This window comes from Xenopus laevis, chromosome 9_10L (genome assembly GCF_017654675.1).
Source record: "Xenopus laevis strain J_2021 chromosome 9_10L, Xenopus_laevis_v10.1, whole genome shotgun sequence".
NCBI lineage: Eukaryota > Metazoa > Chordata > Amphibia > Anura > Pipidae > Xenopus > Xenopus laevis.
In genome coordinates, this window is record NC_054387.1 from 46,358,156 (window position 1) to 46,376,026 (window position 17,871).

Here is a 17,871-nt window from a genome sequence, read left to right on the forward strand (position 1 = left end):
ATAAGAGTAAGGGGATCTCTTCTGTACCACAGGTGTAAGAGAAGCCTGGCAGTACCAGGGTCAGGTAATGGGTGGAACGGAAGTGCTGTATTTACATACATGATGTCTGATTCAGTAGTGGGACTCTACCTTGTGGATGTCATTAATCAACACTGGGCAAATGTATCTATTAGGGATGCACCGAAACCAGGATTCGGTTCGGGATTCAGCCAGGATTCGGCCTTTTTCTGCAGGATTCGGATTCGGCCGAATCCTTCTGCCCGGCTGAACCGAATCTGAATTTGCATATGCAAAACAAGGAAGTAAAAATGTTTCCCCCTTCCAACCCCTAATTTGCATATGCAAATTAGGGTTCGGTATTCGCCCGAATCTTTCACGAAGGATTCGGTCGAAACGAAAAAAGTGGATTCGGTGCATCCCTAGTATCTATGGGAAGTAAACCATAGCAACCAATCAGTGATTGGTATTTTTCAGCCCGCTGCAGGTAGAACAGTGAGTACAAGTATTTGATTGGTTGCCATGGGTTACTGCCCACATATAAATGACTCAGGATGTCTCTTGAATAGCCACAAACACCGATTTCCTTCACTCTTTGGGTGTGTGGCTGCTGCAAACATTCATCATTGGCTGCTCTCTGCAGTGAAACAACCGGATGACATGGGGGAAGAAGATGAGGAAAGAGACAGATGACTAGAAAGAAGGCAACTATTCTAAAGAGGGGAAGATGGAATGAAGCGAAAGAAACACAGGAATTCCATTAGAAAGAACACGAGAAAGGGCAACGTGGCACGCAGAGGCGACAGTCTATACCCTCACACTAAGTGGCACCGCTCTACACATGACTACGCACTCATCATTTATATAGAGAGCGGGAGGGCGCAAACAGGTAGGGGGAGCCCGGCTGTACCACTATCAGGCTGGAAAAATCAATACACCAACCCTCCTGTCACCTCGCTACCTGTCACTTTACACTAAGCGCCCGACAGGTGGGCGTGCCGAATAACCCACTGAGAGTCTGAACGAATCCCGCCCCTCTAGGATGGGTCACTGTTTGTCTCCGCCCAGTTCCTGGTTTGGGTCCCAATTTGACCCAAAGAGTTGTCAGCAAACATGAATGGAGAATGTCCGGAATCCGGCGCCCCCCAATCCGTCAGCCCGAACACTGGCCAAGCCGGCTGTGACATGACCTGCAAGGTGCTGTATTTATTGATATGTCTTGTGTTATCATTCAGCCTCTGTTTGTCTGTAACGTATCGCCTGCGCTCGCTGGTTATCTTCTATCCACCTGCAGCTCAGAGATGCACCTGTCACAGCTCTATATACCCGATTATTCCCATTATACATACACGTGCACAGCGCAGAACCTACTGTACTATCTGTGTGTATAATATTATATAGCTATAACTTCTCCCTTTGTACATACAGTCCTAACTAACATTGTATACTGTGTTCCTGATATATATATATATATATATATATATATATATACACCTGCACAGTCCTGCATATACTGTCCTCTCTGGATATACTCTCTATTTCATCTATATACATTTATATATGCTGACATACTCCACAGCACTTTACAGACTTTACATCATATATATATATATATATATATATACACACACACACACACACACACACACACACACACACACACACACACACACACACACACACACACACACACACACACACACACACACACACACACACACACACACACACACATATTTTGTTCCTGGTATAGATGATTGCTTTTCAAGGGATACAGGGATACTCTACTCAATGGCCCCAAGAGGCATAATGAGTTAAGGTTGCCAGCTTTCTGTATTAAAAATTCGGGAGAGTCGGCAGCTTATTGGCCCATGTGTGGGGCCATCAGACGGGCGTCCCCGAAAGATATCTGGCCAGAACGCGGCCAGATGTCAATCGAGCAGGGTAAAAAAATCCATGTTTCTCCAATATTTATTGAAATTTTATATGAATTAGGGCCCATCGGGCCCCTATACCTCCTGGGCCCCGCTGCAGCCGCAGGGTCTGCTTCCTCTATAGTTACGCCCCTGCTTCTGTCTGTACTAGGTTCCTGGTGAATACACACCCAGATTTGCTCAAGTTGTTCAGGTTCATCAGAAAACACCCATAAGCCCTCTGAATTTTCCGACCCCTTCCCCCCGTACACACACATACATACACACACATACGCACACACACACATTTGCAGAGTCTGCTTCCCATATCCTTACGCCTCTGCATATATGTCATCCATACTAGAACTTCTGCATAGGGGATACAGTGTTCAGTGGGGTCCCCTATGTCCAACACAGCACAGTGTAGCCTTCTATTTATAAAAGTGCTTTGATGGGGACATTACACTGAGGGACATTCTGGGAAACAATAACAATTGTCTGGCATTTCCTGCTCAGAAAAACTAAGGGACACCCATGTTTGAGAGACGCCTCCTTACCACTGTGTCTCTGCCATTCTTCCCAGGAATGACATTTACAGTAAGATGATATAAACCTGGCTCAGAGTGCTCCTCTGAACACTTCTGCAATTTACAATCATTTTCTGTTGTTTTCTGCTATTATTTTTTTAGACTGCAGATGGCAGGTGTTTGGATCAGCATTTCCTTTTAGAGCTACTCTGTCAGCAATCCTGGGGTAACAGTTACTTCAAAATCATTTTAGCACCCCCCCCTCCAAGTGCTGAGAATAAGATATTTTTATAAATATATAATACAATGCAAGTCAGCCATCGTCCCACTGGGCCCCTACACATCCTGGCCACCCCATCAGTCTAGGGATAGGCAAAATAGCCATGTGCCTATGTGGGGGAACCTTGAACCCAACGCACATACCTGTTCTGCCTCCTGTCACTCTAGCATCAAAAAGTAGGAGTCGGGGGATTTGTTGTGTAAGTTTCTAATTGGGGTAGGGAGATTATTGCTGTGGAGGTGATTAGGTAACGAGCAAGGGGGCAGCCAAATATGTTAATAGTAAAAAAATTAAGCAGGAAGGGGTGGGACCTTTAAATATGTTAATAGTAAAAAAATTAAGCAGGCAGGCGTGGGCAGATGATGGCTGGGGGCTTGCGTTGGGCACAGTTACCTATTGGCCGGGCACTACCCTGCTGACTATGCAAATGTAACCTGCACCCAAATCCACGTCTTACTATACTTTTTTAATAGCTTTTTAATTCTGTACTACAGGGTAGAATCTTTGAGGTGGGATAAAATGCTGGATGGGTGTGTGGGTCGCAATAAAAACTTCTTTTACACCTTTACATCTTTTTATTATCTTCTGTTTTACCAGTGGCGTAACTTTAAGGGCCCAGTCTCTCCCACAAAATGTTTTTTCTGTTCCCCCCCCCAAGTAAAATTGCAGGCCACAGGACTATATCTGCCATCCTCCCGCCAATAACTTATCTGTATGTTCAGCTGAACTACATCTCCCAGAATCCATTACTGATGGCCTGTGTGCATTTTTGTACTCTCCATCCTTGTGTTTTTAAAAAATAATCAGGTTGAAAAACAAATTGAGGCCAGTGTTGGTGTAACACACTTAACAATACTGGGCTCTACAGTTGGCAGTGAGTGGGTTAATCTCATATCATGTGGCTCTTGAGGTCGGATGCTGCGGTTCCGACAGTTCGTCCTGTCTCTGCAGTTACCAGGAGACCGAGCATGTGACATGTTCTTGTTAATATAAATTGTGCATGTAGCACAACTCTCTGTGATGGATCCTATTGTAATATGTCATAGTTGTGTGTGTGTGTGTTTCACACATTCCTTCTGTACAGTCCATAGGTAGTCCATGTGTATACACACTTACAATGAAATATATTCTCCCACAATTTGCCACCTATTTTTCGAGCCGTGTAAAAAAATGTCGATCAAATACACTATGGTGACTTGTTAAGTATGGGGTATTTATTTACTGTACATTGATTTTAGGTGCTCACATATATATACAGGGCAGGGTGCAAAGTGCAAAAACACAGTAGATTGCTTCATTATTTTACACTTTGCACCCTACTCTTGACATGTGTCCAGTGACTCCCCTGCAACAAAAATCTTCAGGAGAGCCATATGTGCTACGTGCCCCCCCAACATGTTTGCCGGTCAGCCACCTGGTGCTTGCTTATTTGTGGGGGGTGGCAAAGTTTGGCTGCAAAAATTGCATCAGTGAGGGGGAGTACAATACAGCAGACCCACTAGTCTGGGCCCCCCATGGCCACAGAGTCAGCTGTATTGTAGTTACCCCACTGATTGTGTCCCCCCATGACTAGTTAAGTGCTGCCTGGATTAGACACATAAGACGGAGCAGATTTATTAAAGATCGAATTCTAATTTTAAAAATTCTAATTTGATTTGTTTTCGAGATTTAGCAAACTCTGGCCCTTTGAATTTGAAACCTAAAACCTGCCAAATTAATGTATATGTCAATGGGAGAAAAAAAAAACTCGAATTGAGTTTGGTTGAATTCGTTTTGAGTTTTTGGGTCCCTAAAATTCGTCCTATATCTGATTTTATTAATAAATAATCCCCAATTGAATTTCGAAGAAAATCTAATTTATTAGCGTTTTAAAAAACTCACATGAATTCGAAATTCAACCATTGATAAATCTGCCTCCACGTCATCCTCTGTCCCACCCTCTACTCGTCCCCTTACTTGTGCTTTATTCCAACATACAAATTAGCTCACAGGCCCTTGTACTTATTGCCTGCCCTATGGCAAGTGCTTTTAGAATGAGCACCAAGGTGTGTGCTTTTGCACCCCCTTATTGCTTTTGCCTTCTGTAAATTACCCCTCTAAACTTTTCCAATTTTCTTTATTAATGAGATGTATTAAAGTGGGCAGTTTAGTTATATTTTGAGACAATCCTCAACTCGTCCTCATTTTCTTATGGATTTTGAATTATTAAGCTTTTTGTTCATTAGGTCTCCAGTTTGGAATTCCAGCAGCTGTCTGGTTGCTAGGGTCCCAGTTACCCTAGCAACAAGACAGTGGTTTGAATGAGAGATTGCAAGATAAATAGGAGGAAGCCTGAATAGAAAGATAAATCATAAAAAGAAACAATAACAAAATTGCAGGATCAAAGAGCAATAATCAGTGATTCCGGCAAATAGGAACAACCAAAAAGGCAAAAAGGAAGACCAATAGAAAGTTGCTAAAACTAGGCCATTCTGTAACCTACTAAACTTAAGAGCGAACTACCCCTTTTTGTTTTCTACATAACTGAATTTGAGTTTGTTATTTTTTTTTTTTTTGCAAGAAAGCAAAAGTGCTTAATAAAAGGAACTTGCTTTACTTCCTGGTTCCAGGGGAAGTTGCTTCTAGTATCTTATTGCTAAGTAATTCTTTCGATATATAGGTCAGTTGTTTAGAGTTATTTATGGACTCTTTGCATTCCAGAGTTACCCCAGTACGTACCTATGGGTATTTGTTTTTTTATAGGGCTGTCTATTGATTTTGCTGGGTCCCATTGTTCATATAAAGTGCAGTTGTCTAAAACTATAGCTTATGGCATATGGCTTGTTTGCTTATGGCAAATTCTGGCCCAAAGTGTGCATTTTCTCCCTACTATCTACCCTGAGTATGCAGTGACTGGCAGATTGCCCTTTTGTGAATATACGCACACATGTAAATGGATTGGAAGGAGCCAAATAGGTGTTTCCTGGTAGCTTTTTTCTACTGAGATAACACAACGTGTGCCATTAGCCTACGTTGTTGAACTGCAAATTCTGGCAGTGGGTGCTAGGGGCTGACACAGAAAAGGGATATAGGTTGGGCTGCACAGATATAAAGTGCTATTTTATCATCATTTCTCCCTTCTATACCTGCTATCCCACAGCCACAGTTCCTTCCCAGAGACTATTATCCTACTGTTACTATAGGCACCATCTCTCCCTACTATACCTGCTATCCCACAGTCCCTTCCCAGAGACTATTATCTCACTGTTACTAAAGGCACCATCTCTCCCTGCTATACCTGCTATCCCACAGCCACATTTCCTTCCCAGAGACTATTATCCCACTGCTACTATAGGTACCATCTCTCCCTACTATACCTGCTATCCCACAGTCCCAGTCCCAGAGACTATTATCCCACTGTTACTATAGGCACCATCTCTCCCTACTATACCTGCTATCCCACAGTCCCTTCCCAGAGACTATTATCCCACTGTTACTATAGACACCATCCATCCCTACTATACCTGCTATCCCACAGTCACAATCCCTTCCCAGAGACTATTATCCCCACTGTTACTAAAGGCAACATCTCACCCTTCCCTGCACTGTCTGAACAAACTAGTATTAATTACTTTGTTTATTGCTGACCTTTTAACACTAATTAAATGTACCGATCAGTGGGATCCCATAATTTGTGCATCCAGGACACTTGCACCTACTTGCCACTTCACAGAGAGTGAGCATTAGGAGGACTTGTTACAAGAGTTAAGTGACAGTGAGGATGGCCCTGCCTCCTGTTGGTATTTAACAGTTGTAACATTTCAGCTCCGTGTTTTACATCAGGGAGGAGTGAGGTGATTATGCACCTATCTGTGTGACTAAGGAGGGGTAGAGAATAAGCCATTGCTCTGTGACAGAGGTAGTTGGCCACGTCCTACCAGTTTATGTAGAACTACCAATCACATTTGATATTGTATGGTGTATTTATGGTAGGAATTTCTCTAGCCCCATAGTTGTTGTGCATAGGTGGTATTAAAGGGGTGGTTCATCTTTAAGGTAACTTTTAGTATGTTATAGAATGGCCAATTCAAAGCAACTTTTCAATTGGTTTTCCTTACTTATTTTTAATAGTTTTATAATTATTAGCTTTTTTCTTCTGACTCTTTGCAGCTTTCAAATGGGCATCTCTGGCCCCTTTAAAAAAGCAAATGCTCTGTAAGGCTACACATGTATTGTTATTGTTAATGTTTATTCATCATCTTTCTATTCAGGCCTCTCCTATTCATATTCCAGTCTCTTGTTCGAATCAATGCATGGTTGCTAGGGTAATTTGGATCCTAGTTACCCGATTGCTTAGAATGCAAATTGAAGAGCTCCTGAATAAAAAGCTAAATAACTCAAAAAACTTAAATAATAAAAAATGAAAACCAATTGCAAAATGTCTCAGTGTCATATCACTTTCTACATCATACTAAAAGTTGGCTTACCTATGATTAAGGGATAACTCCCGAAACGCGTCAGGTGTTACCAGCAGGTACTCCAATAAACCCCAGTTTCAGAAGTGCCGTCTGCTTTCTTGAATTTTTGCTAAAAGTTATCTCAATCCCTTTAAGCAGTTTTATACTTCACCTCTTCTCACTCACCCTTCCTTACTACCCCCTTTTTTTCTACTTCCCATTCTGATTCCACCCCGACACCTCCTTCTCTTCAGGCCATGTGGAGTTAACACTGTGTATCTTTTTTCTCAGGTCATGCTCCTGGGAGACTCTGGTGTGGGAAAAACCTGCTTCCTTATCCAGTTCAGAGATGGGGCATTTCTTTCAGGAGCCTTTCTGGCCACAGTTGGCATTGACTTTAGGGTGAGAAAAGATAGAGCCAAAATGGCGACTTAAGGGCATAAGGGAGATAAGATACATGTGCCATTGGCATTGGTTGTTAAGGCAAGCACCTTAGTGAAGGCCCCATAGAAATATAGTTATATATCTGGTGGTATGGCCAATACTTTGCATATAGAGAAACAATCATTAATATAATTTATATTAATATAATTAATATAAAGATTGTTGATTTAATAGTCTGTAGGAAAGGCAGTCTGCAGACAGTCAATGCATGTACAGTCAGGAACATCATCCTTTGCCACTGGTTCTATCCACCATATACACCAACAGTTATTATTTCAGCCAAGCCAAAATATTCTTACCCAATGCCCATGGTATGAGGATTATCAGTCATTTTCAGTTACCGTATGTGGCTAGCATGATGGGGGTAAAATGAATAATGCTGATGTTCGTGGTGCTCTCTTTAGGTGTTAGCCATGAGGAATTCCCATTTCATGTTTACGTGTATATCCTTTGTTCCTTTTTTCAGTATAAGATTGTTACTGTGGATGGACTAAAAGTGAAATTACAGGTAAGTAGCAAAGAAATGTATGTATATCTAACAAGATAAATGTTATGAGATTTGCATTCAAAGGAAAATTATCTTGTGTTTCATATTTAGCCAGTGGTCAATTAAATACACAAGATTATGCACATCAATAATATGTCTCACTGAAATCTAACACCAGCCTTTATTCTTATGTGACACTCCCTATCAGCTTCACTCCTCCATCAGTCGGTTTCCTTGTGTTACTGTCCCTATCAGCTTCACACCTCCATCATCTTATTTCCTTGTGATACTTACTGTCCCTATCAGCTCCACTCCTCCGTCATCTTATTTCCTTATGATACTCTCCCTATAAGCTTCACTCCTCCATCATCTTATTTCCTTGTGTGATACTTACTCTTCCTATCAGCTTCACTCATCCATCGGCCTATATACTAATGTAATACTTACTCCCCCTATCAGCTTTACTGCTCCATTAGTCTATTTCCTTGCGTGATACTTACTCTCCCTATCAGCTTCACTCATCCATCAGTCTATTTCCTTGCGTGATACTTACTCTCCCTATCAGCTTCACTCATCCATCAGCCTATATACTCATGTAATGCTTACTCCCCCTATAAGCTTTACTGCTCCATTAGTCTATTTCCTTGTGTGATACTTACTCTCCCTATCAGCTTCACTCCTCCATCAGCCTAAATACTTATGTAATACTTACTCCCCCTATCAGCTTTACTGCTCCATTAGTCTATTTCCTTGTGTGATACTTACTCTCCATATCAACTTCACTCCTTCACCAACCTTTTTCTTTGTATGATACTTACTCTCCCTATCAGCTTCTCTCCTCCATCAGCCTGTTTTTTGTGTGATACTTACCCTCCAAATTAGCCTTGATACTTACTCTCCCTATATGCTTCATCTTCATCATCCTCACTCATCAGATTCACTTCTTGTGTGATGCTTACTCTCCCCGTTGGCTTCACACCTCCTGTGAAGCCTGCCATCAGAAATCATGGGGGCCAGCTCCACCACAGGCCCGCCACAGACATCCCCCCAGGTTTTCACCTACAAGTTAAAAAAAACGATTGGTGGTCAGGGACCCCCCATTAAAAGTTAAAAAAACCCATAATTTGTGGCCAGGACCTTCCCCCTACAAGTTAAAAAACTTCTTTGGTTTTCTGTGGCGGCTTTCACGGATTTGGCTCCTTTTAGTGGCTTTGGGTCTTCGTCTCTTCTGATCTTTGTCTCTTCGACTTTTCTGATCGTCGTTTCTTGTTCGGCAACATTTAAAAGAGCAGCACAGCCGTTGCCCCCGTTTAAGCCCGAGACAACTATACTCCCTGATGGCACCCTGGTTATACTCCCCATTGGCCTATTTGCTTTTATAATATTCTTATAATATAATAGCCTTGCATCATAATCATTCTCCCCATCTGCTTCACTTGTGATAATCACTCTTCACATCACCCTTGTTGAGCCAAATATCTTTATTTGTGGAATATTACTTACTTGACCTCACTACTCACAGTGAACTTCACTATTTGTGTTATACTTTCTATATCAGTTTCACTCCTCATGTAATAGTTAATCTCCCCATGGGGCCATCTTGTGGGGTATTCTTCACATGACCTCTCTTTTCATGATACACAGCCTCCCCATTAGCTTCATTCTTCATGTAATACACACGGACTCCCATTTCAGCCATAGTGCAAAGTTAAACACTTGCCTCAGGGGACACTTTTTGCCACCCCCAGTAACTTTAAGGGCTGAAAATCTGGTTTTCTAACCGGAATTTCATCTTTTCTGTTGTAGAGAAAACATTTGTGGAAAGTTGAAGGGGGTGGCATTGGTTTCAGGCTCCTGTATGCTGTTTGATGAAGGGTTGTTGGGAGTCGGAAACAGAAGAAAGGGACAAGTGTGAGTTAATACAATGTAGATTATGATGTAGATTATCTCTGCCCACTAGGAGGTGCTGGTGTTGCCAATCAACAAACATCCCAATATTTTCCCCCTGATCTTCAGTTTGCATCATAAACTACAGCTCCCACAATCCTGCATCTTCCAGTGACTGTTCGACTAGAAAGTGTTTGTGGCGGGTAGTACATGATTGTTATGCAATCTCTGTTTGTTTTATGCTTCCCAGATCTGGGATACAGCCGGTCAGGAGAGATTCCGTAGTGTGACACATGCTTACTACAGGGATGCGCAGGGTATGTTGTATGCCAGTAAGGCCATCATCTATCCAAGGGGTTTAAGTGACAGAAGGTCTGATATTACATTTTTAACCTTTTGCAGCCCTGCTCTTGCTTTATGATATCACAAGCAAAACATCATTTGACAACATTCGGGTATGTGCTAATCTGCTCACCCTTTCCAGAAACACACTCCACACCCAATGACTGCAACATCCTTAACACAACATGATTACAAAAAAACCAGCATGCTGATATAAACTACACCACCCTCTTCTCTGTAACATTCTATTTGAAAAATCTGCTCACCCGCCTTTTATATAGGAATATGTGTGTGCCCCTGTTTCATGAAAATAATGGGCCCTGCTGTGTCTTTACCCACTGCACCCGCCTCCAGGACAATATTATGGGTAAAGGCACACAGAATATTTTCCTCTGTATATTGCTCCTAATAGTATTGGCACAGAGGTCCTTCTGTCACCATTCCATTTGCATCAGCCATGGTGCTCATTGAAACACAAGGAAAGCCTGGGGTGCCTAAAATATTGGCACCCCACCAATGAATCAAATTGCTAAGCTTTCCCCCTGTGTCAGTGTTCTTTTTAGAAAAAAATGCACAGACCCAGGGAAAAAAGGTAATGCAGTACCTTGCTGCAATATTTCTTACCTTTCCCAGTCATACCTCAGCAGGGGTAAATTACCACTTACCATGCAAAGGGCAAAACAAAGCTATAATCTGTCATTTCTTTTGCACTTTGGCACACTGTGTGGTGCCAAACCTATATTGCTGCAGGCCTCTGGAATATGTTTTAAAGAGTAGAGACTTTCAGCTTGCCTCTTGGATGAGCACTGCCTGTAGTAGGCAGCAATCGTTCTAAAAGGTGCAGGCATTCCTCCACCTGCCTCCTAACTTGGGTATGTTTGGGACACCCAAGGGAGCGCCAGGGGGAGCAGCCCGCATCTGGGCCCTGTCCTTACCACTTGCCCCAAGGCAGGCAGTAGTGACAGGGCTGCCTGCACCTCTTGACAGTCCATCTACTAGATTTGCAATCTGGCATGAAAAGCAGAGTAGAATTTACCTAGGGGCGCAAGTACTTTTTAAAGGAACAGTTCAGTGTGACAAAACAAACTGGGTAAATAGATATGCTGTGTAAAATAGAAAATATTTCTAATATAGTTAGTTAGGCAAAAATGTAATGCATAAAGGCTGGAGCGACTGGATGTCTAACATAATAGCCAGAACACAACTTCCTGCTTTTCAGCTCTATAACTCTGAGCTAGTCAGCGACTTGAAGGGGGGGCCACATGGTACATATCTGTTCAACGAGTTTACAATTGATCCTCAGCATTCAGCTCAGATTCAAAAGCAACAGATATGACCCATGTGGCCCCCCTCAAATCTCTGATTGGTTACTACCTGGTAGCCAGGGTAACCAGTCAGTGTAAACCAAGAGAGCTGAAAAGCAGGAAGTAGTGTTCTGGCTATTATGTTAGACGTCCAGTCACTCCAGCCTTTATACATTACATTTTTGGCTAACTAACTATATTAGAAACATTTTTTATTTTGCACAGCCTATCTATTTAGCCAGTTTTAATTTTTACACTGAACAATTTAAGTGAGCATCAAGGGCGCACACTTGCACTGGAAGTAAAGTAAATGACCCTGTACATCCACAGATTTCAGATTTTACTGTACTGTGCTAGGAAAGATATCGGCTGCTTTACTATTTTTACTTTACTATTTTGTTTTTACATTTTTTTTAAAAAAGAAGCACTGCGCTGGAAGAAAACTTAAAGGGTTTGTTCACCTTTAAATTAACTTTTAGTATGATATTTAGTGTGATACTTGGAGACAATTGCCAATTGGTTTTCATTTTTTATTATTTGTGGTTTTTGAGTTGTTTAAAAGTTGCTTAGAATTAGCCATTATATAACATACTAAAACTAAACTTAAAGGTGAACCACCCCTTAGTTGGATTCACTGGCAGGTGCCTAACATTTTGGTGACTTGGGTCAATTAAATAAGATTGGGGGGAGGGTTTTCATTGTTCTCCTCTGGGGGGAAGTGGTGATTAAAATCCCCCGTGTGCTACTACTCTAATAACAGACATTTGTTCAATATCTCACTGCCTGTTACAGGTTACTTAATGTCAGGCCTATAGTTCTTACTCACCAACTATGTTGCTTACATCATCCAGTTCTCTGTTACTGCACACACCTCCATATGTCAACTGCGTTTCTTTACACAAGGTTCTCAGTCTATTGTGTGACACTCACCTCCCTCCCCTGTTGCGTTTCTTAGGCCTGGCTCACGGATATTTCCGAATATGCACAAAAGGATGTGGTCATCATTCTGCTTGGCAACAAGGTGCGTTACCACTTCTTGCTAAACTTACAACTCACTGTGGTGTAGCTTACTCACCGTCTTCTGGAATTTGCTCAAAAGTGCATGTATAAGGCTAGAAATAAATTAAGGCTAAATGTTCAACTTAAAGGGGGAACTATCGTGAAAATGAAATATAAGCTTCAGCATCCTGAAATAAGAGACTTTCTAAATACAATCAATTTAATATGCTGCATTGCTGCTGAAATAATCAAGTTTATGTTCACTATCCCTCTCTCAGCATATAGATGTATAGAGCTCACTCTATTAAAATCACCAGGCATCATGTCTCTCATGCACAGAATTTGTGAAAAAGGCAGCTATTTTAGATTTTTGGAATTAGTAATTTGAATGAGCTCTAATACATCTGCTAGGAAAGGAAGCCCCCCTATAAGATATATTGGATCTGACTGTCAATGAATATCTGACACCCAATTCCTGCATGAAGACAGAATGAAGAGAAACAGATGCTAAGAGAGGGATAGTTAACATAAACTATTTCAGAAATGATGCAGAGTATTTAATTGATTGTATTTACATAGTTTCTTATTTCAGAGTGCTGAAGCGTATATAAAATCTTCATTTTCGCGATAGTTCCCCTTTAAATTTAAGTTTACAGTTGCTGCTGTATATATATCGTCTGTAAATATAAGCAACAAGTCTATTGTTAGAATTTTGTATCAATTGCAGGAGTTACCGATACGTGAAGCATTTAACGGACTAATTAAAGATCTATCTGGATCACTTTGATAAGTCTCCATTAAATTGCACCTAGATGATAAAACAAATACAATCGATTGCCTAAAGATAATTAAATGCTTAGATGTAGATATTTCTTATCTAAAAGTGCAGGTTATACCATTCATAGAATATGTGCCCCCATATGGAAAGGCTTTTATACTGTATGCACTTGGAAGACTGCAAATGTTTGGTTGAGTGCAGGGTCCCCAACCTAATTTCTATATCCTGTGATTATAGAGTGATGTGGATGCAGCACGGGTCATAAGGACTGAGGATGGGGAGTCTCTGGCAAAGGTTGGAATATTTAAAATGTCGCTAAATAATTAAATGTTTTGTCTTTCCTTTTGTAACCACCATCCCTTTCTCTTTATGTCAACCTCAGGAATACGGAGTGCCCTTCATGGAGACGAGTGCCAAGAGTGGAGCCAATGTAGAGCTGGCATTTTTAGCTGTGGCAAAGTGAGTATCAGCAATAATAATTTTTCAACGGTCAAATAGTAAATTCGAATTTTCGAGTTTCAAAATTCACACATTCGAATTTTAATCCCCCTATTCGAATGTAAATTTGTATGTGAGATTCATCACACCTCGACCATGGAAACGGTCCTTATTCGAATATTCGCCACTTAAAACCTGCAGAGTTCAATGTACAAGTCATTTGGAGCCATTTGGAGATGTTAATAGCCTTCCTGATATTCAAGTTTTTTTTTCGGGAGAAAAACTCGATTCATACGAATCGAATACGACTTTTCAGGAACTTTCGATCGGATGTTAGACATTAAAAAATTTTCTTAAACAACCTCCCAATTGAATTGTGGGTATATTTGAATTAAAAAAAATTCCAATGAATTCGAAATTCAACCTTTGATAAATGGGCCTCCTTGTCTCTAATAACCCTGAAGTTTGATTGGCCCAAAGAGTTGTAATATATAGAGAGGACCTGCCTTTTGTGCTTCATTGTTTGCATGAGCTGAATGTCTAACCAGTGATTGCTTTGCATGCAGCAAATAGAGTTAGACTTTAATCTGACGTGAGGGATTACAAATCCAGGAGTCACAAGCTGTGAGGCCCTGTTATTTATTAATAGGATTTGGGTGAGGAAGATCAGGTCCTGTTGAAACATTTCATCTGTAACAGTGTACTGCCTGTGTAGCTTTCCTTTCACAAATAAAAACTGTTACTTCTGGATAGGTCATTTCCATAATTTACTATTCCTGAGGAAATAATTGTTACAGTCAGAAACATTATGAGGCATTCATTTTCTAGCCCTAAAATGTTTGATTTATATTTAATAATAATAAATATGATATAACAAAGAATGGGCCACTCAGTCCCCTGACCCAAACATATATCAGAATATAAACTCCTACTCCCGATTCTCCTGAATAATATAGAAAGCATCATATATAGCACTACATATTGCATATACACCAGATAATTATAATCTCTAAAATGCACCAATTTGTATTCTTTTACTGCCCGTATGATGCAAAGTTACAGCACCTATCAGTGTGCACAGTCAACTAAAAAGAAGGGCAAGGAGTGGGCTGGACTGAAAGCAACACAGTTGTGAATAATGGTGAAAACATGGCTCAGTTATATTGTATTTTGCTTTAAGAAAAAAATAGATTTTCAGATTTAGTTCTCCTTCAAAATAGCTGAGTTTGCTGGTTTTGTATTTCAGCACTTGAGGAAGTAATTGTGGTCAACCCTCAAATTATACTTATTTATTTGGCTTTCTTTAGTAATTTATTATGGCTGTGTGTGTCCTTCTGTTACACTGAAAGCAGAGGAATTTAGGCCTGCAGTTTGCATGCAGGGCAAACTGATTAATTATATATGATCAGAGGGAAGCCTTGGCAATTTATTTTCAGGGAGGCCTGGGAATGGGAACCTAAGATTGCACCATTGATGTGGCCCTTCCATCCCAGAGAATAATCAAATAGTGCTGAATATTTTTCCTTGGAAAAGATAGATCGAATAGTTAGATATATCGAATAATGCTATCCATAGTGTTTAAAGGAGAACTAAACGTTAAAAATGAATATGGTTGAAAATGCTATAATGTATATATTGAACTTATTGAACCCAAGATCAGCATTTCTATAGTAGCAATGATCAAGTAGTCACAGGAGCTCACCATTTCTATAGTAGTAATGATCAAGTAGTCACAGGAGCTCACCATCTTGGATTTTGTTAGGAGTGTCAGAACTAAACATTAAAAAATGAATATGGTTGAAAATGCTATAATGTATATATTGAACTTATTGAACCCAGGATCAGCATTTCTATAGTAGTAATGATCAAGTAGTCACAGGAGCTCACCATTTCTATAGTAGTAATGATCAAGTAGTCACAGGAGCTCACCATCTTGGATTTTGTTAGGAGTGTCAGTGACACGCACATGCTCAGTGTGCTTTGAGTAGCTGTTGAGAAGCGAATCTTAAGGGTCTTCGCAAATCATTAAGCGGAAAATGAGGTTTGCCTGTCGTATAAGCTGATGATAGCGGGCTGATTATTACATTTTGATGCCAATTGTGCTGGTTTCTGAGCTGCCATGTGGCAATAATTATTTACTAATGGTGACATTTATATTATATAAATTCAGTATATTGTGTTTTGGGTAGGTGACAGCAGCGCGGAGCATGCGCAGTAAATCAGTAGAAAAGAAGATGTGGAGCTACTGAGTCATCTTTAGAGGCAAAAATCTTTGTGGTTGCCTTGGGCTGGTGTAGAAGTCCAAAATATAATGTACATTTCTACCCTACTTCTTAAATTAAGCTTTTTTTTTCTCCTGTAAGCAAAGGTTTTGTTGTTACTGTTCACTGTATAAATTTTCTTTTTCTGCTATAGGGAGCTAAAGGAGAGGGCTTCAGTAAAGGAGGAACGCTCCTTTCAGATCCATAATTACATTGATTCCAAGAAGAAGAAGGACAATTGCTGTGCCAACTGATTTGGTAGGGGGTAGTCTATAAAACAGCACCCCTTGCCACTACTGGCACTTTAAGATCTGGAACAAAGGAGCCACCCCCCATAACATGCTAATCGCACCCCATTATAAGAATGCACTCAACTCCCACAGGCTCTGCCAAACTCAGGAATAAAAAGGGAACCCAATAATCAGGAGGAAGAGACACACGTCATTCCCCACACGATAAGAAACATTCCAGAACCATGAAGCATGCTGATACCCTAAGCAAACACGTGTGTCCGTCTTTGGGTATACGTCCAAGTACAGAGAAGCTCTTTGCACTTTATTGAAGAAAATATGTGCCAAAAAGACTTTTAGCACCCTGGTCTGTGCTGTTCTCATTACAAACAGCAGCATTTGTGTCAGTGCCATGTTACCCTTTACCCCTTTTTTTCTGTGCCAAGTTGCCTGCCAGGCACATGTTTACATATTGTAGTTTAAAGGGGCAGTTCCTGCTGCCCTTGGATATGATTTCAGCAAATGCTGCTGAGATATTGGCATTGACTTTGGGGAATCTGGAAACAGGAACGGTCAAGGAACTTTCTTTGTGCTTTTTTTTTTTTTACAACACCATAAATAAATATGAGATGCCATAAAATGTACATGCAAATATGCTAGGAGTGTTTCTCACACTCACATGCAGACTTTGTGAGTGATTGATATGTGGTTACTTTTATATAAAGTAATTCTAATTCTGGTTAATTTTGGTGGTCATGTTTTCTGTTTGTCTTTAATTATCTCACATCATTTGCCTTTCAAGTTTGATCTTTTAATTGTTGTCGGGTTGCTAGACTTCCCGTCCCTGGCAACCAGGCATTTCTGTAATTGTCAAAATAAAAGATAAACAAGACAGGGCTGAACTGAAATTACAATACAAATCAAGCTTCACAGTTTGCCTGCCGTCTGATTGCTGAGGTCACTAATCCAAGTGATTAGATAGCACATTATAGAGAAAGAGGCTGCATATGAGGAAATCAATGAAACACAACAATAACGACTAAAATAAAGGTTTAAAATTATACCACTAGCAACTGCTTAACAATTAATAAGGTCAACTTCCCTTTTAATATCGATTTGCTATGTTGGAGCCAAAAACCTGTGTGTATACTTTGGAAAGATGGCTGTTTTTTTTTTTACTTGTTCTCGAATATGCCATGTTTGCATTAGGACAATACCATTGCAGTACGCTGGCAGGGCCGCCATCAGGGGGGGACAGGGGGGAGAGTTGTAGGGGGCCCCGAGGGTAAGGGGGGCCCGGCCACGCCCCACTTACTTGATTAGCCGGGCCCACCATCTTTCTGAGAGCTTCTGACTTCGGGAAGGCATGGACGTTTAAGGGGCCCTGGCCACCAATTTTTTTTCTCATGTGGGGTCCTAGCCACCAATATTTTTTAATGGGGGGGCCCTGGCCACAAATGTTTTTTTATGGGGGGCCCTGACCACCAATATCTTTTTATTTTTTATTAAAGGAGAAGGAAAGCTACGGAGACATTTTATTGCCAATAG

At 40.8% G+C, this 17,871-nt stretch overlaps 1 protein-coding gene across 1 annotated transcript; it reads left to right on the top strand.

Moving 5' to 3' along the window:
• Positions 1-566: 566 nt before the first annotated feature.
• rab37.L (RAB37, member RAS oncogene family L homeolog) lies at positions 567-17,067 on the top strand. The gene is made up of 9 exons (XM_018235309.2): positions 567-1,194; positions 7,445-7,555; positions 8,064-8,105; positions 10,222-10,288; positions 10,374-10,426; positions 12,573-12,638; positions 13,632-13,688; positions 13,777-13,853; positions 16,248-17,067. Exons 1-9 carry the CDS (start codon positions 1,111-1,113, stop codon positions 16,345-16,347), a joined length of 657 nt encoding a protein of 218 aa, XP_018090798.1. The 5' UTR covers positions 567-1,110; the 3' UTR covers positions 16,348-17,067.
• The last annotated feature ends 804 nt before the right edge of the window (positions 17,068-17,871 follow it).

Excerpts from the sequence above, each read along its gene's own strand:
- rab37.L (XM_018235309.2), top strand. The coding sequence starts at position 1,111 with ATGAATGGAGAATGTCCGGAATCCGGCGCCCCCCAATCCGTCAGCCCG. Across the intron at positions 8,106-10,221 it reads GACTAAAAGTGAAATTACAG|ATCTGGGATACAGCCGGTCA; the intron begins GTAAGTAGCAAA and ends TATGCTTCCCAG. Across the intron at positions 13,854-16,247 it reads GCATTTTTAGCTGTGGCAAA|GGAGCTAAAGGAGAGGGCTT; the intron begins GTGAGTATCAGC and ends TTTCTGCTATAG.